This window comes from Moschus berezovskii, chromosome 9, assembly GCF_049115385.1.
Source record: "Moschus berezovskii isolate FMDL1 chromosome 9, NW_MosBer_1.0, whole genome shotgun sequence".
Classification (NCBI taxonomy): Eukaryota; Metazoa; Chordata; class Mammalia; order Artiodactyla; family Moschidae; genus Moschus; species Moschus berezovskii.
Genome location: NC_142468.1, coordinates 32,355,569 through 32,381,328, shown reverse-complemented (window position 1 = coordinate 32,381,328; position 25,760 = coordinate 32,355,569). Strand labels below are relative to the sequence as shown.

The 25,760-nt window shown below is 36.8% G+C and overlaps 1 protein-coding gene across 1 annotated transcript; it reads left to right on the top strand.

Annotated features, from left to right (window-relative positions):
• Nucleotides 1-201: 201 nt before the first annotated feature.
• LOC148776428 (potassium channel, subfamily K, member 16-like) lies at nt 202-24,922 on the top strand. The gene is made up of 6 exons (XM_088840185.1): nt 202-264; nt 1,969-2,166; nt 13,844-13,958; nt 15,614-15,780; nt 18,435-18,603; nt 24,759-24,922. The coding sequence occupies exons 1-6, from the start codon at nt 202-204 to the stop codon at nt 24,920-24,922; spliced, it is 876 nt and encodes a 291-aa protein (XP_088696311.1).
• The last annotated feature ends 838 nt before the right edge of the window (nt 24,923-25,760 follow it).

The window sequence follows — 25,760 nt, the reverse complement described above, 5'->3', positions numbered from 1 at the left end:
GACTGATTGAACAGGAAGGTGAAACTGAAGGATATCAGAGCAGAAAGGTAGCAGGTTGGAGGCGTTTGGGTGCAGAATGACTGAGTCATACACACTGAGAAATGTGGTAATAATGTGCAGATAATTGGGTGTAGAACTAGCCACCCCCAAGGTTCCAGATGGAACTTGGGTTGGTGATGAGATCATTTAGACAGGCTCAAAATGTCCCTTTCCAGTCAACTCTCCTACGGTTTTGATTTCCAAAGCCTTTATTTAAGAGGTAGGATTGCTTCAAAATGACTTCCTTGAGTGGAGTCTGGTCTTTGGTGACAGCGATGGTGAAGGGCAGTCTTGGCTTGTTGGTATGACTGCAAAATGTACCCCCAAATGTTAATGTGTTTGTGAGAAATTTAAAATCCTCCAAGTGTAAGGTCTTATCCCAACATATCAAAGAAGACCTTTTTGTAAAATGTGACAAGATCAGATATGTTTTTAATGCCCAGCTAACGAATGGTTGCTGAAAGTATTTTTAATTAAGATATAATTGACATAGAACATTAGGCATACAATATGATGGTTTGATTGCTCCCTATTCAGTGTTTTATTGAAGCCAGGGAAACCTAAGAAAGACCCTATGGAGGTTTAGCTCAGATATTTTTTTTTTAAGTCATGATACTTATTGCTAGTTTAAACATGGAAATAGAAGATAATAAAAGCATATTATTATCCTGCTACAAATTCAAAGTAAAAAAAAATGGTTCCTTAGGTGGGACTGTGCTGTTTTATTGTTATTCTGAATTATTTACATGTAGTATGATTAAATTTATAATTTAACTGTGACTATGACATATTTAATGGTATGGTATTTCATTAAGGTGGATTTTAGATACTTTAACCCTGTTGGCTTTAAAATGTGCTTGTTCTTGTAACTGTTTCTTATATTTCAGAATGTTACATACAAAACCTACAACCATTTTTGCTTTCATTTTTTTATATCCCATTGGGAAAATTCACCCAAGCGATGAGGGTCTGTGCTACAGAGATTTGCCTTGTGCCCTAAAGTGGAAGAGGCTGTGAGAAGACAGGTTCTAGTGCAGAGTGCTGCCACCTTAGTTAGATGCCTTCTTCAAGCATTGTCCCAGAGTCCTGTGAAACACACAGGACTTCACCTTTCTTAGAATCTGACATCATGCAGCTAAGAGTCTCTTGCATCATGCCAGCTGCCATGTTCTTTGTTTCTGCCCCATGCTTATTGGACAAAGGCAGAGAGGAACAGGGAGAAAGAAGAGTTGTTCCTCCTCCACCGTGTACTACTGCTGTGATTACTACTACTGTTGCACCCTGACTGCTTATTTGACTATTGGCCAGGATTTGTTGGGCGTTTTCTGTTTGCTAGGCCTCATTCTAAGTATTTAAATACATAACTCATTTAATCTTTGTAACAACCTTATCAAGTAGCTCTTATTATCTTCATTTTATAGAAGGTAGATGAAGAATCTGAACCACAGCCAGACACTTGACTGACCTAAATTCATACCACTAGTAACTGGAGGGTGTAAACGGTCTGATTAACTCGTTTTTTTATCAGCTGGTTAAAGTGTTAACATTGTACTCTTTTAAAAATATTCACTGAAGGTATTCCAAAGTGTAACTCAGCAATAAAATTTGCGCTAAGAAAGTTGAGTGAACAACTAAATCGTTTGGCTAACTTTGCCCTTGCAACATTTCCCTATCTCCCCAGATAGCACAATTCTCTTTAAAAATAATAATAATAAGTAAGTTTATAGTTAGGAGAAAAGTGGAATTATTTTTCTACTTCTCTGACTATTTAGGAAATTGTATAGTTTGTTGTTTAAAGGTAGGTTAAGAAAAAAAGAGTTCATATTCTGTATCTGGGAATTTTGGGTTGCTGTGCTGTATTGGGTTTCTTTTGAAAGGACATTATAGTCTACATTACAATCTTCTGATTTCTCTTTGGTTCCGCTATATGATGGGACAGGCACCAAAGTCCGGAAGGGCATCATCCTGCTTGTCTATATATCATACATCATGTTTGGGGCATTAATATTTGGAGCCTTGGAGAGAGACTTTGAGGTACAGCAGCGACATTTGGCAGTTAAGGCAAAAGCTGATTTTCTAAAAAATCGTTCCAATATGACTAAGGAAGATGTCAGAAGGTTTGTGCAGGTAAGAGATGAAGAAGTGTGTATTTTCAGAGTCATACTACTGCTACCTATGCAGAGAAGCCTTCAGTGTGAAAATTCTATGAAATAATTTCCTTCACTGGGACTAAATTAGTTTACCAAGCAGGATATTTCAGGTTAGCTGTGGAACAGGCAAAAGAACATAAGGAAATCATGCAGACTTGGAAGAAAAAGGAAGGCAGCAGATGATAACAAGGTAGGAGGAGGTAAAAGTGACAGAAGGGACAAATTACAACCCAGTTACTAGATGAGTGTAAAAGTTGAAACTGTTCTGATTGAAGTGATCTTTTTCATTATTCCATATGAAGTTCAGAAATATGTTCTGCAAAGGAGACAAGAATCTGGCAGGAAAACTGGCTTATTTCCCTTCTACTTTTCCCAAATACTGTCATGCTCTAAGCTCTGGACATATTGCCCTTAAATATCCCCTTGTAATATCTTTTGTAGTTGAGAAAAGTTAATTTTAATGTAGTCGTTGTTATTATTCTTTTCCTTTATGGTTTATGCAACTTTTGCCAGTCATTCCCATCTTTGAGGTCATAGAGATATTTTCTTAAACTTTCTTCTGACATTTTTCAAATTTGCTTTTTTACCAAAAAAAATTATTTCATCTTGGATTGTGTGAGTGTGTGTGTGTGTGTACACATGTGTGTACTTTATGTGTCCCTGTAAAGTAAATTCTAATTTTATATATATTTTCCATATAGACAGCCCATTGTTCCAAAACAGTTTATTGATTGATTTTTATTTCCCCATTAATTTTTAGTGTTATCTCTATCATATTGCAGGTTCTCTTATGTCCATAAATTTTTTTCTGGGTTTTTGATTCTGTTCCATTTTGTCTGAGTGACAGTACCATTGCAATAAGTCCTGAAATGAACTTTCCTATCCTTTTGTATGAATTTCAAGATCAGATTGTCATATTTCATAATATACTCTGCTGAGGTTTTGATTGAATTTTCTTTGAATTTGGGGAGAATTATTATGTGATAATATTGAGCATTTTTAAACACAGAATGACAGATTCCTTAGTATTTGGAATCATATAATACATAGTCTTTTGTGAGTGGCTTCTTCCACTTAGCATGATGTTTTTGACATTCAGCTCTATTGTTTCATTTATCACTAGGTAAATTCTTTTCATTGCTGAATAGTATTCTATGGTATATCTGTACCAAAATTGGCTTATCTGTTCACATTGATGAGCTCTGAGTTGTTTTCAGGTTTATATCTATCATAAGTGAAATTGCTACAAATATTTGCTTTGTGGGGAAACATGATTTTACTTCATTTTGGTAAATGCCTAGAAGTGGAATTGCTGTGAGAACTAGTAAATCTATATAACTGTATAAGAAACTACCCAACAGAGTTCTCCAGAGTGGTTATATCATTTTATAAACCCATCAACTACATTAGAGTTCTAATTAGCTGCTGTACGTCCCTGCTGGAATTGGATGTTGTAAGGTGTTTTTATTTCAGCCAGTCTATTTGTGTTCTTCTGATGACTAATCATGTTGAGCATTTTTATGAGTTTATTGGCTATCTTTGTATTATCTGTTGTGAATTATCTGTTCGAATATTTGCATATTTTTTCATTTGTCTACTTAATGCAGTTATTATTTTTCATGTATTCTGGAGAAAAGTACTTTGTCACTCATATGTGTTGCCAGTACTTTCTCCCTGATGGTGGATTGATTCTCATTTTATTCAGTTTCTCTTGAAGAGAATTTTGTTTCCTATAAATTCTAGTTTATAAATTTTTATGGGTTGTACTTTTTGTGTTCTAAGACATCTTCTGCTAAACCAAAGTCACAAAGATTTCTAGACATTTTCTAGTTTTGCTTTTATATTTATTTATTTGATACATTTCAAGTAAATTTTGATGAAATGAGAAGTAAGCATCAAGATTTGTTGTTGTTATTTTTAATACAGATCTTCAGTTATTTCAGAATCATTTGTTGAAAAGACTGTCTTTTTTTTTTCCCCATGGAATTACCATGGCAACTTTGTCCAAAGCCAACTGACCAGATATGGGTAAGGTGGGGTAAGCACACTCCACTTTTTCTCTCCCACTGAATGTAACTACAAAGCTGGGAAGAATATGTGGATTGGGTATTTGAGGAACCTGAAAAGTAAATACGAGCAGCAATGTAAGGAAGAACTTCATGATTTGAAGTACTGAACAGGTGGCAGTTAAGCACTATTATGCTTCTCTGGTTGGAAAAGGAAATGGCAACCCACTCCAGTACTCTTGCCTGGAGAATCCCTTGGACAGAGGAGCCTGGTGGGCTACAGTCCATGGAGTCTCAGAGTCTGACACAACTGAGTGACTCACACACACACACACACACACACACACACACACACACACTTCTCTGGTATCCCCCAGCCTGACCTTAATGTAGCTGGAAACTTAGGCATAACGCAGTCAGAAGACCCTGGGAGACATCCACTAGTTCTGGCTCCAGAAGCAGGAAAGGGAGCACATCTTGCTCAGAGAGAGTGTGAAACCCTCCCTTTTGTTCCTTTTCTTTGTCCTTTTTACCCCAGTTCACCAGCAATCCTGTGCAGGGAAGACAGCAGCCCTGGAAGCATAGGAACCCACACAATTCTGAGGGAGGAGAAACGCAGCACTGTTCCCTGAAGCTGTAGTTTCAAAGTTAGGGCCAAACCCTTTCATTTTTTTCCCCATCTTTCTCTCTTCTCCTACCACTTGGCCCCAGATGCAGCACAATCAAGGAAGTAGTGGTTGCTTTCCATCTAGAAGACCAAAAAGGGGAGCCCCCCAAGAAAATGAGACCACAGACAGGGAGCAGTTTGGGGAAGTGACCCTATAAATTGCTTACAATCTCCTGAGTTCACCCCTGACCTACCGATGTGTGTATCTGATCCTAACTTTCATACCAAAGACTTTGAGAACTGAGCTAGTGGGTGGACCTGAATCTAAGTCCCATACCGACTTCTGAGTGATGGACTATGGGACAGGTCCCAAATGGTACTGCAGAGGCTAGGAGAGCTGAACAGACACTAGAACCACATTTCACAGAATGTGGGATAGAATTTGCAGTCTGAATCTAAACAGAGAAAGTGAAAGTGTTAGTTGCTCAGTCGTGTCTGACACTTTGCAACCCCATCGACTGTAGCCTACCAGACTACATCGGATTTTCCAGGCAAGAATACTAGAGTGGACTGCCATTTCCTTCTCCAGGGGATCTTCCCAATCCAGGGATCGAACCTGTGTCTCCTGTGACTCCTGCCTTGCAGGCAGATTCTTTACCTGCTGGGCTATCAGTTCAGTTCAGTTCAGTCGCTCAGTCGTGTCCGACTCTCTGCGACCCCATGAATCACAGCATACCAGGCCTCCCTGTCCATCACCAACTCCCAGAGTTCACTTAAACTCATGTCCACAGAGTCGCTGATGCCATCCAGCCATCTCATTCTCTGTCGTCCCCCTCTCCTCCCGCCTCCAACCTTTCCTAGCATCAGTCTTTTTCAGTGAGTCAACTTGTCGCATGAGGTGGCCAAAGTATTGGAGTTTCAGCTTTAGCATCAGTCCTTCCAATGAACATCCAGGATTGATCTCCTCTAGAATGGACTGGTTGGATCTCCTTGCAGTACAAGGAACTCTCAAGAGTCTTCTCCAACACCACAGTTCAAAAGCATCAATTCTTCGATATCAGCTTTCTTCACAGTCCAACTCTCACATCCATACATGACCACAGGAAAAACCATAGCCTTGACTAGATGGACCTTAGTTGGCAAAGTAATGTCTCTGCTTTTTAATATACTATCAAGGTTGGTCATAACTTTCCTTCCAAGGCTATCAGGGAAGCCTAAACAGAGAAATTGCCTCTAAACTGAAAATAAGTCTCCTACTCCAGTGTTCTTGCCTAGAGAATCCCAGGGACGGGGGAGCCTGGTGGGCTTCCATCTATGGGGTCGCACAGAGTCGGACACGACTGAAGCGACTTAGCAGCAGCAGCAGGATTTAAATAAGACTCAGAGTCTCGTAGATTAGTTAGTATTCAAAATGCAGAGGATACAATCCAAAAGTACTCAGCATAGGAAGAACCACAAAAGTCTAGTGATGAATCCTCTCAGATTTTGTCTGAAAAAAATTTGTTTTTCCTTTTTTGTCTCTCTTTTTTTCCTTCTTGTTTTGCCTTTTTAAAAGGACATTCTTATTGGATATATAAATCTAGTCCGTCACTTTATAAACGTTGTTCCATGGGCTCTGGTTTGCATTGCTTATGATAGGAAGCCTGCTGGTATTCTTAGGTTTGTTGCTATTTAGATACTGTGTCTTTTTCTCCCCTCTGGTTACATTTTAGATCACTAGTTTCTAGCAGGGATTATGATGCATATGTTTCATGTGTATATGTGTTTATCCTGCTTATGATTCACTGAGTTTCTTGTAACTCTGTGTATCCCATTTTCATCCTTTGAAATTTTTCAGTCATTGTTCTGCCATTTCTCTGGCTCCTTTTTCCCAATACACACACTTGATATCTGATTTTTTTTTCATTTTTTCCCCCTCTATGTGTTTCAGTCTGGATATTATCTGCTGCTGTATCATTAAGTTTATTAATATTTTCTTCTGTTGATAATCTCATCTATTCCTTTTTGGATATTTTGTTTTTCATTTCTAGCATTTCCACTTTCTTATGTCTTATACATTCCATTTCTCTCCTCATTATATTAATGCTTCCTGACATCTTTGAACATATTTTTAATAGCCCTTTTAAGATCATATTCTGCTAATTTCATCCTTTTGGTGGAATTTTATTTATGAGTTTGTTTCTCTTGACTGATTGGTCTCCTGGTAATGGGTTATATTTTCTTGATTCTTTATATGTCTGTTAATTTTTAAAAATTGGATAATGGACATTATGAATTATTTGATGGTGTTTTGTTTAATTGTGTTCCTTTAAATTCCTCGGGCATTCTCTGACAGGCAATTAAGTAAGTTACTTAAACATTACTTTAATCATCCTAAGATCCATTTTAAACTCCTTCCAGGCTTAAAGTAGCCCTTTTGCTAGGGCTGATTCTACTGCACTTCTCAGTTATGACCTTTCTGGGTTCTCCACTGGATGTCATGAACATATAATGGGGCCTCTGCTTTCTAGCTAGAAACTCAAATAGTTTCTAGCCTGGTGTGAGCTGCAGGAATTGTTCAGCTTACAGGCCATGGTTATTATTTTTCTCCCAATATATTAGTTAGTTGTTGCTCCATAACAGCATTCCACAAATGCAGTAGCTTAAAACATTTATTTTCTCAGTTTCTGTAGGCTGGGAGTCTGAGCACAGTTTAGCTGGGTCCTTTGCAAGATTGCAATCAAGGTGTCACAGGAGTCTGGTCTCATCTGAGGCTCAGTTGAGGGAAAATCAGCTTGCAAACTCATTTGGCTTTAGAGCAGCATTCTGTTCCTTCAGGGTGTCACAGACCAAGGACCTCAGTTTCACACTGGCTATTGGCCAGAGACTACTTTCATGTTTCTGGCACCTGGCCATTTTCATAGGATATAGCATGGCCGCCTTCTCTTCAAAGCCAGCAAGGGAGAAAGAGACTCTAGCAAGATCAGCACTGAGTCTTATATAACCTAATCACATACATTGGAGGCATGTACATCCTGTCACTTTTGATATACTCATAGCCACATATGTGGCTGGAGAAAAGTCACAGGCCCCACCCACACTCAGGAGTCACACAAGTGCATTAACTCCAGACCATGGGGGCCACTTGGAGTGACTCTCTGCGACTAACCCTCACCCTATCCCTAATTTTCAGGGTAATTGTTTTTCACCAGCCTCATAAACTTTTACTCTTTCCATGTGCAGAATGTCATTGAGCCAAAGACTCAAAGATACCTCTATGCAGATTTCTATGATTCTTTCCCTGGGTATCTTTGTCCTCTGTGGAACACTGCCCACAAATTGTAGCCACATCAGCTTTATTGATTATTTTATTATAGCCACCGAAATCAGATTAATTATATTCTTTGCAGCCAAAGATGGAGAAGCTCTATACAATTAGCAAAAACAAGACTGAAGCTGACTGTGGCTCATGACATGTGGCTCAGATCATGAACTCCTTATTGCCAAATTCAGACTTAAATTGAAGAAAGTGGAGAAAACCACTAGACCATTCAGATATAACCTAAATCAAATCCCTTATGCTTATACAGTGGAAGTGAGAAATAGATTTAAGGGACTAGTCTGGTAGACAGACTGCCTGAGAAACTATGGGTGGAGGTTCATTACACTGTACAGGAGACGGGGATCAAGACCATCCCCATGGAAAAGAGATGCCAGAAAGGAAAATGGCTGTCTGAGGAGGCCTTACAAATAGCTATGATAAGAAGAGAAGCGAAAAGCAAAGGAGAAAAGGAAAGATATACCCATTTGAATGCAGAGTTCAAATGCAGAGTTCCAGAGAATAGCAAGGAAAGATAAGAAAGCCTTTCTTAGCGATCAATGCAAATAAATAGAGGAAAACAATAGAATGGGAAAGACTAGAGATCTCTTCAAGAAAATTAGAGATACCAAGGGAACATTCCAAGATGTCTGGCTCTAGGTGAGTGATCACACCATTGTGATTATCTTGGTCGTGAAGATCTTTTTTGTACAGTTCCTCTGTATTCTTGCCACCTTTTCTTAATATCTTCTGCTTCTGTTAAGTCCACACCATTTCTGTCCTATATCGAGCCCATCTTTGCATGAAATGTTCCCTTGAAATCTCTAATTTTCTTGAAGAGATCTCTTGTTTTTCCTATTCTGTTGTTTTCCTCTATTTCTTTGCATTGATCACTGAGGAAGGCTTTCTTATTTCTCCTTGCTAAGACGCTTACTCCTTGGAAGGAAAGTTATGACCAACCTAGATAGTGTATTAAAAAGCAGAGACATTATTTTGCCAACAAAGGTCCGTCTAGTCAAGGCTATGGTTTTTCCAATGGTCATGTATGGATGTGAGAATTGGACTGTGAAGAAAGCTGATCACCGAAGAATTGATGCTTTTGAACTGTGGTGTTGGAGAAGACTCTTGGGAGTCCCTTGTACTGCAAGGAGATCCAACCAGTCCATTCTAAAGGAGATCAATCCTGGGTGTTCATTGGAAGGACTGATGCTAAAGCTGAAACTCCAATACTTTGGCCATCTCATGCGAAGAGTTGACTCACTGGAAAAGACTCTGATGCTGGGAAGGATTGGGGGCGGGAGGAGAAGGGGACGACAGAGAATGAGATGTCTGGATGGCATCACTGACTCGATGGACATGAGTTTGAGTGAACTCTGGGAGTTGGTGATGGACAGGGAGGCCTGGCGTGCTGTAATTCATGGGGTCGCAAAGAATTGGTCACAACTGAGCGACTGAACTGAACTGAAGGGAACATTTCATGCAAAGATGGGCACAATAAAGGACAGAAATGGACCTAACAGAAGCAGAAGATATTAAGAAGAGGTGACAAGAATACACAGAAGAACTGTACAAAAAGATCTTCACAACCAAAATAGTCACAATGGTGTGATCACTCACCTAGAGCCAGACATCCTGGAATGTGAAATCAAGTGGGCCTTAGGAAGCATCACTAGGAACAAAGCTAGTAGAGGTGTTGGAATTCCAGTTGAGCTATGTCAAATCCTAAAAGATGATGCTGTTAAAGTGCTGCACTCAATATGTCAACAAATTTAGAAAACTCAGCAGTGGCCACAGGACTGGAAAAGGTCAATTTTCATTCCAATCCCAAAGAAAGGCAATGCCAAAGGCAATGCCAAAGAATGCTCAAACTACTGCACAATTGCAATCATCTCACAAGCTAGTGAAGTAATGCTCAAGATTCTCCAGGCCAGGCTTCAGCAATCTGTGAACCATGAACTTCCAGATGTTCAAGCTGGATTTAGAAAAGGTGGAGGAACCAGAGATCAAATTGTCAACATTCGCTGGATCATGGAAAAAGCAAGAGAGTTCCAGAAACACATCTATTTCTGCTTCATTGACTATGCCAAAGCCTTTGACTGTGTGGATCACAATAAACTGTGGAACATTCTGAAAGAGATGGGAATACCAGACCGTCACCTGACCTACCTCTTGAGAAACCTGTATGCAGGTCAGGAAGCAACAGTTAGAATTGGACATGGAACAACAGACTGGTTGCAAATAGGAAAAGGAGGCTGTATATTGTCAAGGCTGTATATTGTCACCCTGCTTATTTAACTTATATGCAGAGTACAGCATGAGAAATGCTAGGCTGGAAGAAGCACAAGCTGGAATCAAGATTGCTGGGAGAAATATCAACAACCTCAGATATGCAGATGACACCACCCTATGGCAGAAAGTGAAGAAGAACTAACGAGCCTCTTGATGAAAATGAAAGGACGGTGAAAAAGTTGGCTTAAAGCTCAACATTCAGAGAACTTAGATCATGGCATCTGGTCCCATCACTTCATGGGAAATAGGTGGGGAAACAGTGGCTGACTTTATTTTTTTGCACTCCAAAATCACTGCAGATGGTGATTGCAGCCAGGAAATTAAAAGGCGCTTATTCCTTGGAAGGAAAGTTATGACCAACCTAGACAGCATATTCAAAAGCAGAGACATTACTTTGTTAACAAAGGTCCATCAAATCAAGGCTATGGTTTTTCCAGTAGTCATGTATGGATATGAGAGTTGGGCTATAAAGAAAGCTGAGCGCCAAAGAATTGATGCTGTTTAACTGTGGTGCTGGAAAAGTCGCTTGAGAGTCCCTTGGACTGCAAGGAGGTCCGACCAGTCCATCCTAAAGGACATCAGTCTGGGCTTTCATTGGAAGGACTGAGTTTGAAGCTGAAACTCCAGTACTTTGGCCACCTGATGAGAAGAACTGACTCATTAGAAAAGACCCTGATGCTGGGAGAGATTGAGGGCAGGAAGAGAAGGGGACGACAGAGGATGAGATGGTGGAAGGCATCACCAACTCAATGGATAGGGGTTTGGGTAAACTTGGGAGTTGGTGATGGACAGGGAGGCCTGGTGTGCTGCGATTCACAGGGTCGCAAAGAGTCGGACGCAACGGAGCGACTGAGCTGAACTGAACTGAACAACTTTATTGACTTCCAGTCTCTGTTTTGTCAGCTCAGCAAAATCCCTGTGCTCTCTTTGGGGGTCCTTCATCCTATACAGCAGTCTAGAAACTGCCAGAAATTGCCAGTCTGGGCAATGATAGTACTCACCTCGTTTGTTTTCCTTCTCTCAGTAATTACAGTTCTAGATTTTCTCTTATCCAATGTCTAGAAACAGTTTTTTGTCATATTTTGTCCAGTTTTCTAGTTGTTTGCCGTGGGAGGATAATTTTGGGCTGTGTTCCTCCACCATGACTGGAATCAGCAATCTGTCTCTTGAAGTATTTTACCTTTGGTTACCACCACCTTGTCCTCATTGAACATGTCATCCAAGAGTGTTTCTATTCAATCTCATTGTTAAAACTCCCCTATATATTATTATATTATTGTGTGTTTAGCCTTTGTTTTTATTTGCCCACATTTTATTTATTTCTTTATTCTTTCTTTCTGTCATCTCAAATTATCTCTTGGAGATAATTTTCTTTCTTGCAAAATTTATCTGTGATAAAGTTATCTCATGACAGTCTGCTTCTGAAAACACTCTTGTTTTTTTGCTTGGTTTTAGAATATATTCCAAAAATATGTTCATTTTCTTTCTTGAAAGATATGTTAGAGTATGCACTATTGGATTGACAATTATTTTCTTTTAGAACATGGAAAATGTTATTCCACTATATTGTGGCTTCCTTCAGCTACCTCTAAGAAGTCTTCTATCAATCTAATTGCCTCCCCTTTGTACATAATTTACCTCTTCTGTCTGGTATCCAAGGTCTTCTGTGACTTTAAGATCTTCTCTTCATCTCTTTTATTTTACTCTTTTAATTCAGCAATCTAGATATGACTTTTTTTCATTTATTTTTTTTTATTGAAGGACAATTGCTTCACAGAATTTTGTTGTTTTTCTGTCAAACCTCAACATGAATCAGCCATAGGCAGATGTGACTTTTTGTTTTTATTTTCCTCGGGGTTTGTTTCCTGAATCTTTGTGTTTATTTCTCATATCAATTCTAGGACATACTGGGCTATTAATTCCTTTAAAATGACAAATATGGTTGATCTTTTATTATTTATATCTTCTGTATCTCTTAACCATTCTTTTTGCTATTCTCTACTATTTTAACCTTTTTGGTGTATTTTGATTAATTCACTAAGATATATCTTTCATTTACTTATTTTCTCTTTGACTCCACTTTACCTGACTTTTTAATTTTAATGGTTTTATTTTTTGTTTCTAAAAGTTTTATCTATCCTTTTAAAATGTATATGGCTTATGAACATTTAACAAATTTTATATTCTGTATCCAGTGACTCAATATTTGAAGTCTTTAGGATTTTCATTCTGTTGCAAGATTTTTCTGTGACTATTGTAGTAGCATTCCTCTCTTGCTTTTGACTTTAGTTAGAATGCCTCTGATGTTTCACTATTAAACTTGAAGCTTCTGGTGTTTATTATGGTTTTTCTATATAAAATTAAAACGTTTTGTTCCTATTTATAACTTATAAAATATTTCCCTAAAATTATTTCATTTCATCTGTTTTAGTACTTACTGAAGTGATCAATGTATGAGTTTACATCTTTATTATTTTTGTTATATTTCCTACAAACATTGCATTACTTTAGTCATAATATATTCTTTTCTAACTCTGCTGAATTCGATAAATGTTTTATTTAGAATTGGGGATTCTATATTTTATAGGAACTCTATATAGTAGTTTCCTCCCTTTCTTCCCCTTCCTTTCTTATCCCTGTGCTTTCATGTATGTTTTTGATGTATTTGTGTCAGATTAATTCCAGAATTCTGTAAAGAATCAAGAAATATAGAAGAATATCTTTTAATTTATTCTGCCCATTATACCACTTTCCATTCCCATATTCTTTTCCTCCTGACTCTGTATTTGAAGCTTATTGGGGCAAGGAGGGGGGATATTCAGGGAATAAAGACATCAGTATCTTGAGCAGATTATTACTATTACTGTGTAGATTGTGAAGTTTTTAGCTGAGGTTCTTTCATCAAAAGAATTCTATGTATTTTAGACTTTGCAGAAATTGAAGGCCCTCTCATTAACTTCTTTCTTATTTTCTCATGATATTATACAGTTACTGTATTCTTAACATCATTTTCCTCATATATCTCATGATTTCCATTTGCCTAAATGAGAAGTCTCCCTGCAACTATCTTCAACTCATATTTGCTAGTTGTTTGAAAATTATTGAAAATAATTAGCCACTATGCTAAATCTATATACAACGTCACAAATTTCCTTAAAAAATATTGTTATGGTCATATATCTACCCCATATACAACTTCCAAAGGGGTTGACACCACTAAAACAAATAAGGTTCTCCCTTTTAAGTAATTATCGTAAGCCTTTCTATTTCACTTGATCTTAAGGAAGAATTTCAGTTTGATCCAATTAGAGCGACTGAACTGAACTGAAGATGGGTTTTGGTTTTAATCCAAGTAAATGGAACTAATTTTATTTAGTGTTCTACTTGAAGAAATATAATTTACATAACCCAAACTTTGATTTTGTTTTATCTCTTGTTTTGTTTTAATTTGTAGATGATGACGTCTTTAATATTGTCAGGAATACCTCCCACAGGAAATAGAACTACTGTTTTCTTTTGGACTTTTACAAACTCTTTTATAACTTGTATAATCACCCTATCCACAATAGGTAGGTTTGTGCTTTTTTTTCCAGTTAGAATGCTGAATATTTTATAAATGTTTTGCATAAGGTACTGTCTGCGCATTTATATGATGTCTTAAATTTAGTGAAATAAAGTGATTTGTTTAAGGGGCATTAGCCCATTCAGAACAAGATCTGATAAGACAAGAAAAGCTGGCAATATTCTTGACTCTCTGTGAAAAGGACAATTTTTCTCCTCTATACTTTGGATCCATTAAAATCTTGGCTTTAGACTATTTTCTTTAAACCAGTAAGTATGGAGCATAAGAAAAGTTGTCCGCTTACTCCATTTCATTTCCCCTTATGAAAAGTATTTCAAATATTGAAAATTGTTCCCAAATAAGTCAAAAGAGACTTATCCTCTTCTGCTATTTCCCAAAAAGCTGCATTACCAACTCTTGGGCAAAAGAGGAATGAGTGAAGAAAAAAATTTCTTAGAATAAGAAGTCTTATAGTTGCAGAGCAGAGTGTAAATGTTATCATATAAATGATATATAAAAGAAACAAAAATATAGAATGATGAAGAAGAGGAAAGAGGAGGAAAATAATAAAGGATGTAATACTCTTATCATATAGTATCAGGAATCAAGAATTTATAAACATTTAAACACAGGTTTAAGAATATTGTTTAAAATACAAAGGAAAATATAGGAGAATAGTGGGGCAATATAAATGTCAGACATGGAAAAGATGAAGAAGAAAGTGATTATAGGAGCTGAAATTCCTCTCTCTCATATCAAAAATATAAAATTGATAAATCCACACATGGTTATATAACCATGCTAAGTTGCTTCAGTTGTGTCCAACTCTTTGCAACCCAATGGACTGCAGCATGCCAGGCTTCCCTGAACTTCACTATCTCCCTGAGTTTGTTCAAACTTATGTCCATCAAGTCAGTGATGCCATCCAACCATCTCGTCCTCTGTCATCCCCTTCTCCTCCTGCATTCAATCTTTCCCAGCATCAGGATCTTTCCCAGTGAGTCAGCTCTTCGCATCAGGTGGCCAAAGTATTGGAGCTTCAGCTTCAGCATCAGTCCTTCCAATGAATATTTAGGGTTGATTTCCTCTAGGAACTATAGCATGCATTTTTAAAATTAGTCTATTCAAAGTACATGCTCTTAACTTGTGTAATTGCAGGAGTAGAATGTAGAAAATCTGAAAAATTTGGTTTTTAAACAATTAACATCTCACTGGTCTAAACACAATAACTAAGTTTTAGTCATAGAAAATTCTTGATATACATGTCAGTATATAGTTTTAGACTGCTTTGTCAGACTAATATGTCATTAGCATTTTCTATGTCATATATATTTCAGTATAATTCTTAATGATATTGCAGTATTTTATTATATACCATATCATGCATGACCAGTCTCTTTAATTGTTTATGCTGTTTACAATTTTTCAAAATTTGAAATAATGATTCTGTAAAAGAACTTTTTAACTCACATTTTTTAAATCATTTTCTTAGGATAAGATCAGTATTTTTATTTTTTATTTTTGGTAAGAACTGTATGCACTAGGGCTCTTAGAATACTAACAACTGAAAATTGGCTCTCAAAGACCAATGTCAAATGTCAAATTGTACCAAGTTGCTGTACTGAGGGGTGTTGCATTTATTTTTTTTCCCCTTCTTAACAGGTTATGGAACAATTTTTCCTAAAACTTCTGGTGGACAGATGTTCTGTGTTGTCTTTGCTACAATTGGAATCCCTCTAACTATCATGTTATTTAAATATATTTTTATATTAGTTTATCTGCCATTTGAAAAATTTGGAATATACCTTCAACATAAGGGATTAAATGAGGTAAATTTTCTTTCTCCTTCCACACAATAACACACACACATTTGGTAGAAAAGTTCTGTGTTTTTTTTTTAATTTGTGAATTCACAACTTTAGGTTGACTAGACATATCACATTTTATACTTACTGAATTCACATTGAATTACATGAGCAGAAAAAGCAAGTCATCTGTGTTCTAAAACAGACGTGAGAAAAGCCATTGTTCAAGGGACCATCTATTTCCTTTTAGATATTTTGCCTCTAATCATTTAATTTAGAAGTTGAGCAGTGGTGAATTGTGTATAAACAATTCTCATAGGTATTTGTTCTCCTGTCAGTTGGCCAACTCATTTATTTTGTAGAACAGGAGAACATTTCTTAAAGGCTGTGTGCCTTGACCAAGATTACCCAGAGAATTAGTAGCAGTGCTGATACTAGCCCCTGGAGACGTTTGAACCAAGGTTTTGTCCACATATCATGTTGAGTCATGGGTAGTGACTCAATTGAGTAATTAGCACAGGTTTTACCCTTCTTTAAAAATTAGAAATGTAGTTCTTTATTAAAATTATTGAGAATTTATTACAAAAGTGAGTTGTAGACATTCTTCAATAATCTATTTTTCTTTTCTTTTCTGTGAGGGAACATAAAGAAGGGGTCATCTTCAGGGAGCCCCTGGGAAAAAGTGGGCCAGGTGAGAGAGAATTCCACTAGTGGCTGATGCGATCAACTGGTCCTTACTCTGGGGCAGAGCCCTTCACAGTAGGGTGCCACATTCTTGTTATTTCTTTGTATTCTTTTTGGAGGTCTCTGGTTACAGTAGGATCTGTTCTTCTGTTCTAATTAGAGTTCAGTCCTGTGGTTCTCAACCTCAGTTGCACATTAGAATCACTTGGATCCTGGTGCCCAGACCCCACTCCAGACCTATTTGATCTGAATCTTTGAGGATGGGGCCCTCAATGGTTTTTAAAACTCCCTAAGTGATTTCAGTATGCAACTAGATTGAGAACACTGAATTTAGACCAGTGTTTCTCAACTGGAGTGATTTTGCCTTCAAAAAGGACATTTGGCAATGTCTAAGGAAATGGCAACCCACTCCAGTGTTCTTGCCTGGAGAATCCCAGGGACAGGAGAGCCTGGTGGGCTTCCGTCTATGGGGTCACACAGAGTCGGACACGACTGAAGTGACTTAGCAGCAGCAGCAGCAGACGCATATTGGGTTGTACAAACCTCAGGAAGAGAGTGCTACTGGCATCCAGCGTGTAGAGGCCAGTAATGCTTCTAAACATCCTACAATGCATAAGACAGGCATTCACAACAAAGAATTATTGGGTTCAAAATGTCAGTATCAAAGTTGAGAAATTGATCTAGACCATCAGTTCTCAAAGTATGGTTCAAGGAATAGCAGCATCAATGTTACCTGGGAATCATTGAGAATACAAATTCTCAGCCCCCATCCCTGAGTGCTGAATTGGGAATTCTGCGGATGGTGGCCCATCAGTCTATTTTAACAAGCCCTGCAAGAGATTAAGATGAATGCTACAGTTGGAGAAACACTGACTTAAGCCTAACTAATACTTCACCAAGATTTAAATATTTAAAAGTTCTACTCTTGAAAAGAATCAGTTAAAAGAGTGTAAAGATGAGCTACAGACTGGGAGAAAATATGTGCTAATTATATATCCTATAAAAAGAGTTGCATCCAGAATACTTATAACTCTTAAAACTCAAAAATAAGATAACTTAATATTTTTAATGGGCAAAATATTTAAGCACACCCTTTACCAGTAAAGATATATGCAGAAGATTAAAATGTACTAAGTATTACTTATTAGAAGATTGCAAGGTAATACCACAATGAGAAACCAATATATGTCTAATATAATGACTCAAAATAAAAAGAATGACCACACCAAGTATTGGTAAGAATATGGAGGAGCTGGAACTCTCATACACTGTCAGTAGGACTCTTAAATGGTATGATCATCTGGAAAAACAATTTTTAGCAATTCCCTAAAAAACTAAACATACATCAAATTTATGATTGTTATTTCACTGTTAGTGAAATAGTAAATAGTTTGGTATTTACTCAAACAAAAGCATATGTCTACAAAGAATTGTACATGGGGGACTTTCCTGATGGTCAGGTGGTTAAGAGTATGCCTTCCAATGTAGAGCTTGTGGGTTTGTTCCCTGGTGGGGGAACTAGGATCTAACATGCTATGGGCCACAACTATCTCATTTACCTTATTTTGCAAGCAGGTCAGAAGGCTTGGAGCTGTGTCCAGATGGGGAATCTGAGCTAAACTGGGGTTATGTGGGCATTGCCCAGAGCAAGAAGGAACTGTAGCCTGGTATCTAGGCAAGAGTAATCTTAGAAGACTTTGGAAGTAAAGTGTCACAGGAAAATTAATCTTAAATCAAGGTCTAGATGTAGATAATAGGAAAGTGAGAAAACAAGATGGCAGGACAATTGATGACAGGCAGTAGAGCAGTAGAGCCTGGACATAATCCCAGGGACAGGATTATTCAAAAGAATGATCTTTTTATTGGGTTCCAAATCTTTGAGAAATGAAGGGATAGATAAAAACTGAACTACTGGAGCACACAATAGTTTTTTTAATGTTGCTTGTTTATGATATAACTGCTAACATTGTATCTTTTTTCCTAATATATTTTAGAAAAATGTTTATCTCTGGAAGAACTTATTTTTTGCTGCAACTGGATCACTTTTTTTTCTTGTATTACCACCATTTCTTTTCATGTCATTAGAGAATTGGAGTTATATTGAAGGAATTTATTATTCATTCAACACCATAAGCGCTATTGGTTTTGGAGACTATACAGTAGGTGAGTCCTAATAATCCTGAAATAAGATTTGCTATCAGAGCAACAGATTGAAGCAGGATGTAAAATAAAGAATCAACTGGAAGTATTAGAAGATTTCTTTGAGAGATAAGATAAAGCTCAAGCCCTTTTAAATGAAAACAACTCCCTTCACCTCCCTGTCTCCTCACCCCACAATTATCACTGACTATAGGAATAAGATATAGAGCAATTCCTCTTAAACTAAATATCTCTGCTTGATCACATGTGGAAAACAAAAGGCATATGCTTTTTGTGTTTCTAAACACTAGACTTAAATGATAAAATATCCTATACTTTGTAGGTAACTTTTCCAAATGTATTTTAAATTTCTCCCTAAAATAAGATGAAAAATGAAGAGGGATAGAATCATATAGACACTAAGTATTTTCTAATACCTGTGAATCAAGAATAAAACAACTCCTATGTTATTGAGGGTACAGAATTCTAAATTGGTAGTTGTTTTCTTACAGTACTTTAAAGATGCTATTCCATTGTCTCTGGCTTCCATTATTTCTAATGATAAGTCAGCTGTAAGTTTTATTGTGGTCTTTTGAGGTAAGGAACCTTCTCCCTACACTCCCCGCAAACCCTGCTCCACTTGTTTTTAAACTTTTTCAGAAATTTAACTATTATCTACTTCAGTGTGGTTTGCTTTGTATTGATTTTGCTTGGGGATCACAGAAATTATTAAAGTGAATTGAAATCCTTCAAGTGTCTTGAAAAAAATCTCAGCTACTATCTGTTCAAATATGAATTATTCCTTATTTTCTCTTCCACTTCTGGAACTCCAATTACATGGATGTAAGACCTCCTTACTTGATTTCAAATGTTCTAATGACTTTCTGTATTTCCTTTTTTTTTAACTTCACTGAGTATATTTCTTATGAACCCGTCTTCTAGTTTACTAATTCTAATTTCTGCTGTATGTAATGTGTTTTCAAATCCATTTAATGAGTTTTTAACTTTAATATTCTTTACCAGTTGAGCCACAAGGGAAGCCCAAGAATCCTCAAGTGGGTAGCCTTTCCCTTCTCCAGTGGATCTTCCCAACCCAGGGATCAAACTGGGGTCTCCTGCATTGCAGATGGATTCTTTACCAACTGAGCTATCATAGAATCCCCTATCAGGGAATTGCCTGCAATGTGGGAAACCTAGGTTCTATCCTTAGGTTGGGACAATCTCCTGGAGAAGAGAAAGGCTACCCACTCCAGTATTCTGGCCTAGAGAATTCCACAGACTGTATAGTCCATAGAGTCACAGAGTCAGACACGACTGAGTGACTTTCACTCTCACTAACTTTAATATTATATTTTAAGCTCTAAAATGTCCATTTAATCACCCCTTTTTGGTACATTCCAATTGTCTGCTGAAATCCTTCATGTTTTCACTTATTTTTCCATATCATATTTTGAAAAGCATAATATTCTTAGTTATTTTAAAGTTCTTATTCACTTATTTCCATATTGGGAACATCTGTGGGTCTCTTTTATAATTCTTCCCTTTGATTTTTAGTCATGTGGTTCTGTCTCTTGGCATGCCTGATAATTTGGGGTTGCATGCTGGATGTTGTGTATTTTAAAAGTTATAGATACTCCAGTGAATGTCATCTTCCTCCAGAGATGTTTTACTCTTTCCTCTGCTAGGCTTATAGAGATATAGTAGTGTGGAGAGGGTAACTGAATATGTAATCTGGTCAGGGAATGATATGATTTGAGACTAAACTACAGATTTGGTAAAGCCTTAGTTTCCTTTTGGTTTCTTCCTATACCTAAATTATACTTCTTTACAAACTTCAAATGATGAAAGCCTGGTATATTCACAAGACCACACTCTTAGTTTGCTCTTGAAGTCATTTCTTTGTTTTCTTGCACTTGAATCTACTGGAAATTCTCCTTTTTAAAAAGTTTTCAGCTTTCCTTTTTTAGTCTTCAACTTCATGTGCTTTCAGAACTTGGCAATTTATTGAAGGGGGGAAGAAGCTACAGGTTTTAAATCCTTCAGATCTCTAATTGTGTCAATCCAACCCAGAAGGGCCACGGGAAGCTCTGTCATTTCCTCTACTCCTCAGAATACCCTTCTGCCTAGCCCAGATGCACAGCCTTTTGTCTATGCCCAGACTCTGTGAAAAGAACCACAGCAGCAAACTCAAGGGAGAAAGCAGCTAAAGACTTCATGTCTGTCTCTCCCACCTGGAATCTTAGTCCTTCTACTCTTGATTGCTTTAGCAGCTCTCTTGTGCCTTTAAACATGATTTTGCTCTGTTTTGCTTTCAATTTATCTGATTTTTCTGGTTGTTCTTGGCTGGAAGATTCTTCAGTCACAAGCCACTCCATCCTACCCAGAAATAACAGTGTCCTTATTATTTTTATTTTTAATCTAAATAGGACTAAAATTAAATAATTAATATTCAATATTTAGATAGTTAATTTCATATTAATAAATATATTTTTAAAATACATACCTAAAAGTTTAAGAACCATATTTAAATACCACTCCAAAGAGTCTCTGTTACATTTTTATGGATTCTCAAAGAGATACTACTTCCTTGGCACTCTCATAGAAATTTGCTTCCACTTTTACAGTAGAAAATTTCATCTTTTATTATGAAACTTACTACTCATCTTTTTTAAAAATCACATTCTGTTATTAGTAAAAGGAATGATAATTAAAATTGAAAATATTTTTAAAGAAAGAAGCTTCCATTGCTCATTGAAGACATTTTCAAAAGCATGACATTTCAAGTTATGAAGAGCATCTCATGACTTAGGGAAAGCTTGATAATATTAAACCACATAAAATGATACAAAATTATGTATACTAATGATGTCAAGTAAGCAAAAAAAATTTTTTTTGGCTGTGCCAAGTGACATGCAGTATCTTAGTTCCCTGACCAGTGATCGAACTCGTGCCCCCTGCATTGGTAGTGTAATCTTAATCACTGGACTACCAGGGAAGTCCCTGAAATTTTTTAAAAAGCATAGAATTCAGATAACATGGTATCAGAAACTGCTAAGATTATAGTATAATTTTTTCCTGTTTATTTACACCTAGTCATGCTTTCTAAAAATTTTTTGCATGTCTGGTGAGACTATTTCTGAGTTAAATATTCCCCAAAGTTATAGCCTGTTGGAGTCCCAGCTTAATATTAGGAGTGTTTCATACTGGAGATTGTTTTACATTACTTTCACCACACCACAGAAGGCTACCAAAACCAATGTCATAGTGTTTTAGAATAGGAAAATACCTTAAAGGAAAAAAGTGGCCTAGATACTCTTGGTCTAGTAGTTTCCCAAACGTTTGTGTTTTCTGATGACTTTAACATTTAATCAAATGTATTTATTTGATACTAAAGCATTTAATCAAATGTATTTATTTGTTTTCTGCAAGGAAAGTTTGTCCAAATATCCTTGACTGCCAGTACCATAAATGGGATTTTATAAATAAGTGCTCTTTTGAAACTGAGATTTACTTTTTTCATAGTGTAATACATGGATCATAGGTATTCGCTTTGATGAGATTTGATTAATGTTTGTCTCAGTGCAAGAACTCAAAAGCAGAATATGTCCATGTCGTGACCAACCTACAGAGGCAGGATAGACTGCAACCAAAATTGGTTTGGATGTTGAAATGGTCTCTCTCTCTCTCACTCACACACAGACACACACACAGCAAGAGTGCATGTGTGTAGTAGTGGTGTCGTATATGTAGAGCAGGGTGGCATTCAAGCAGGCTTGACCATTTCTTAAAAGAGCCAGAGGAGTGACTGGCTATGGGAAAGTTATGAGAGCTCCCATTATTGAACCAGAACTTGTGTGGTTGAATTTCCCACAGTCACCGAGGGAGGGAAGGTGTGAGTTTCCTTGTAGGTTTTCTGGAATGAGAGACGAGGGAAAGGAGGGATGAGGCTTGGTTAGGAAACTGTCAGCAGTCAAATACCAAAAATAAAGTTAGACTTGTTTACATGCCACCACTTCAAATGTACGCTTGTGATCCCTTACAATCAATTTCCTGTAGTGAGTTCAGGAGATCTCAGAGCTGATTAAGGAAAAGGATATGACCATATGGTTGCAGAAAAATGAATGAGTTTTATTTGAGTCACACTTTGACATGTTTGCATGTGGGATAATTACCTCACAGCATGAGAACTGAACTGATGAGACCAGTAACAGAGGTTACAGCATGGGGGACGCTCCCCAGGAGAGGAGGGTTAGAGAACTTTTGGAGGCAGAGGAGAATCAGAGGGGCTTTGGGGTCTAGGTGGGATCTCTCAGCAACCTGATAGGGAGTCTCAGGGTCAGAGAGCTCCGAAGAGCAGCAATGGTTTGGAGTCCTTGACAGCTCTAGGGTTTATCTTATCCAGGGCTCCAAGATGTTAGGCACAGTTTCATAGAATGTGCAAAACAAGCAGGCTCTAAATGGTTAAAAATCTGCTCATTTGAGCTATTTTTGAAACAACTGGATATAAAATAATTTGAGTTTTCCAAGTTACTAGTATAGGCTGGCAGTGTGGGGATGGGGTGAAGCTATTGACTCTGGGTCTGGGCTTTGTTGCTGCTTTAGTTAGATTGAACCCATCACTGACTTGGAATATTTTGAGGACTAAGTGAAGTTATACCCTTCAGCAAGGCTTAGGAGCTGAGTACCACCAGTGAGACTGTAGATAATCATGGGAGATCTCCCTCGAGTCTACAGCCTGGTTATGTCTATTTGGGTTCCTGGGTGTTCTATCAGTCCCTAGCTTCTCCCCTTTGCCAGCTGCTGCCTTCACTCAGTGAAGGCCCAGTGTGCCTCAATTCCCCTGCCCACTTTATTGGACAACCTATCTTACACTTGGGACACCCATGATAATCATCACTCTACAAGTAATAAGCCATAAACATGGCTTCCTCTCTCCTGAGAAGAACTTGTCACTTTGAAAAATTTAGTTTGTTGGAAGTCTTTTTCATGTCCTTAGCTCTCTCTTTTTTGGTAATAAAACTATTATTTTGTAGTGCATCTAGTTGTTTTTATTTTCTGTGTTAGTATGGATATGAGCATCTCTGGTGTTTTTCTACATGCTAATACAGACGTTCCATACATACTTTGATTTTTAGTTAGTAAAATACCCACTCAGTTTATGTCAGTAGACTAGAATCTCATCTTAGATATGTTGCTTTTATTGGCTGTGTGTGTGTGTGTGTGCATGTACTCATGTATTTTGGTAGGCAGTTTTGGAAGAAGCTGCATCAGAGACAGTTAACCAAATGTCATCTTAAACCCAAAGTGAGTGTAGCCCTCCAATTACACTTATTCAGTTTATTCTCTGATTGCTATGCTTCAAAAATGTTTGCTGGTTAATTTATATTAGATAAATATCAAATCATTTAATGTCTGATAATGTTAAATATTTTTTGTTATTTCATGCTCTAATAAGCACAGTTGGATTGCATTCTTGTGATAAATCACAATGTGTTTATTGTGTTGTCTCTGCTTACTTCTTTTTTATTGCAATGTTTGTGCTCTTTCAGTTGTACCTCTTCATACAAGTAGATTGCAATCATGAAAAATAAATGACAAGACCTGAAGGGAGTGTAAAAATTATAGTATTACAATATTAGGATGATTTTAATCATTAGTGATTTTCTTTTCCTTCTTAAAAGAGTTCTCTCAAGATTTCTAATGACAAAGGCAATTAATTCATAGAATTTTAAACTCAGAAATACAGATACCTGGTACAAGGAAACATTTTGTTATATTTGTTAACAAAATCTGAATCCCATTTTAAATTATTTTGTGTAATATATTTATCTTTTCCTTCTCTTATTTTAAAAGTTTCCTACCTGTAACAATGATAAATTACCTCACTGTAAAATATTACACTTACTATGGTATTTTAAAAGGATAATGTTCAAAGGGAAAGAGAATTTTTCAGCCTCCAGCTGTGTTCTAAAAATGAATAGCATCTCAATATTTGTAATTTAAATTATACTCTTTCCTTGAAAGAAGTGACAATTTTAGATATGCTTTATTTTAATTTCCAATTTGTTCTCAGGATCAGATTCTAAAAGAAGGCATTTTCCTAGGTATTAATGAAAGAAAATGTTATGGGGAAAAATCATCATCTGATTATTTGCATGTCATTTGCTTCCTGTCTTTAGTTTCAAATCCTACAAAAGACAATCAGGACATCACTTATTCAATCCTGTTATTAATTTGGAATCTGTATGGTCTTGCCTGGATTGCTCTTCTATTTAATTTGATAGCCAGCTTTTTTCAAGAAATGGGATCAAGGCTAAATAAAGACACATCTGAAACAAGTTGAAGAAGAAAAGTAGTCGTCAAGCTCTGGATAGCAATTCTCTTGGTATACTGCTTTCCACCAACTGAACTGCAGAGAATTTCCACAGAGCCCTTTCAAAAGTATCAGAATAGAAAGGAGGAAAATAAAACAGGTGTTTCTGCATAAATCTCTTGTGTGAGTTGCATTTCTACACTGAAATTTATTGATTTTAATTTTGTGTTGTCATTAAAAAATGATTTTAAAATATAATGCACATCTCAACTTTATTTATCCTTCCCTATACCAGTTTATCCCATGTTTGAATTCAAGTTGTCATTTGTATATAGTAGTGGCTTATTCTGAAAGTTGTGTTTCCCTTCTTTTCCTACCATGTATTTAAATAAAAAGAAGTGGGCATGTACAAAATGTGCATGTGTATAGAGCTATTTTCATTGGGTTCTGATTCTTGTATACATTATTTCTAATTATCAACCCAGAGTTTCTTAGTATTTTATGCATCTTTTAGCCCCATCAAACAAAAAGTACATTAACCCAAAAGAATGGCTTGAGAGATTTATTTTGTTCAAAGGTAAGATCTGTATATTATAGCAATATCTTTTTATCGAACACAAAAGAAATTTAGACTGACATCATAAAATATTGCTTATTATGACCCTTTATAAAAAACAAAGTATGAATTATCTCTATATAGACATAGATATGAATATAGATATCAGTGTAGACATAGATGGCAGGTACTGAGTGAAAAGGGAAAGATGCATGAGTTGGCTGAGAGTAAGTTTCAGGTGTGCATGCATGCATGCATGCTAAGTCACCTCAGTCGTGTCCAACTCTTTGTGACCCCTATGGACTGTAGACC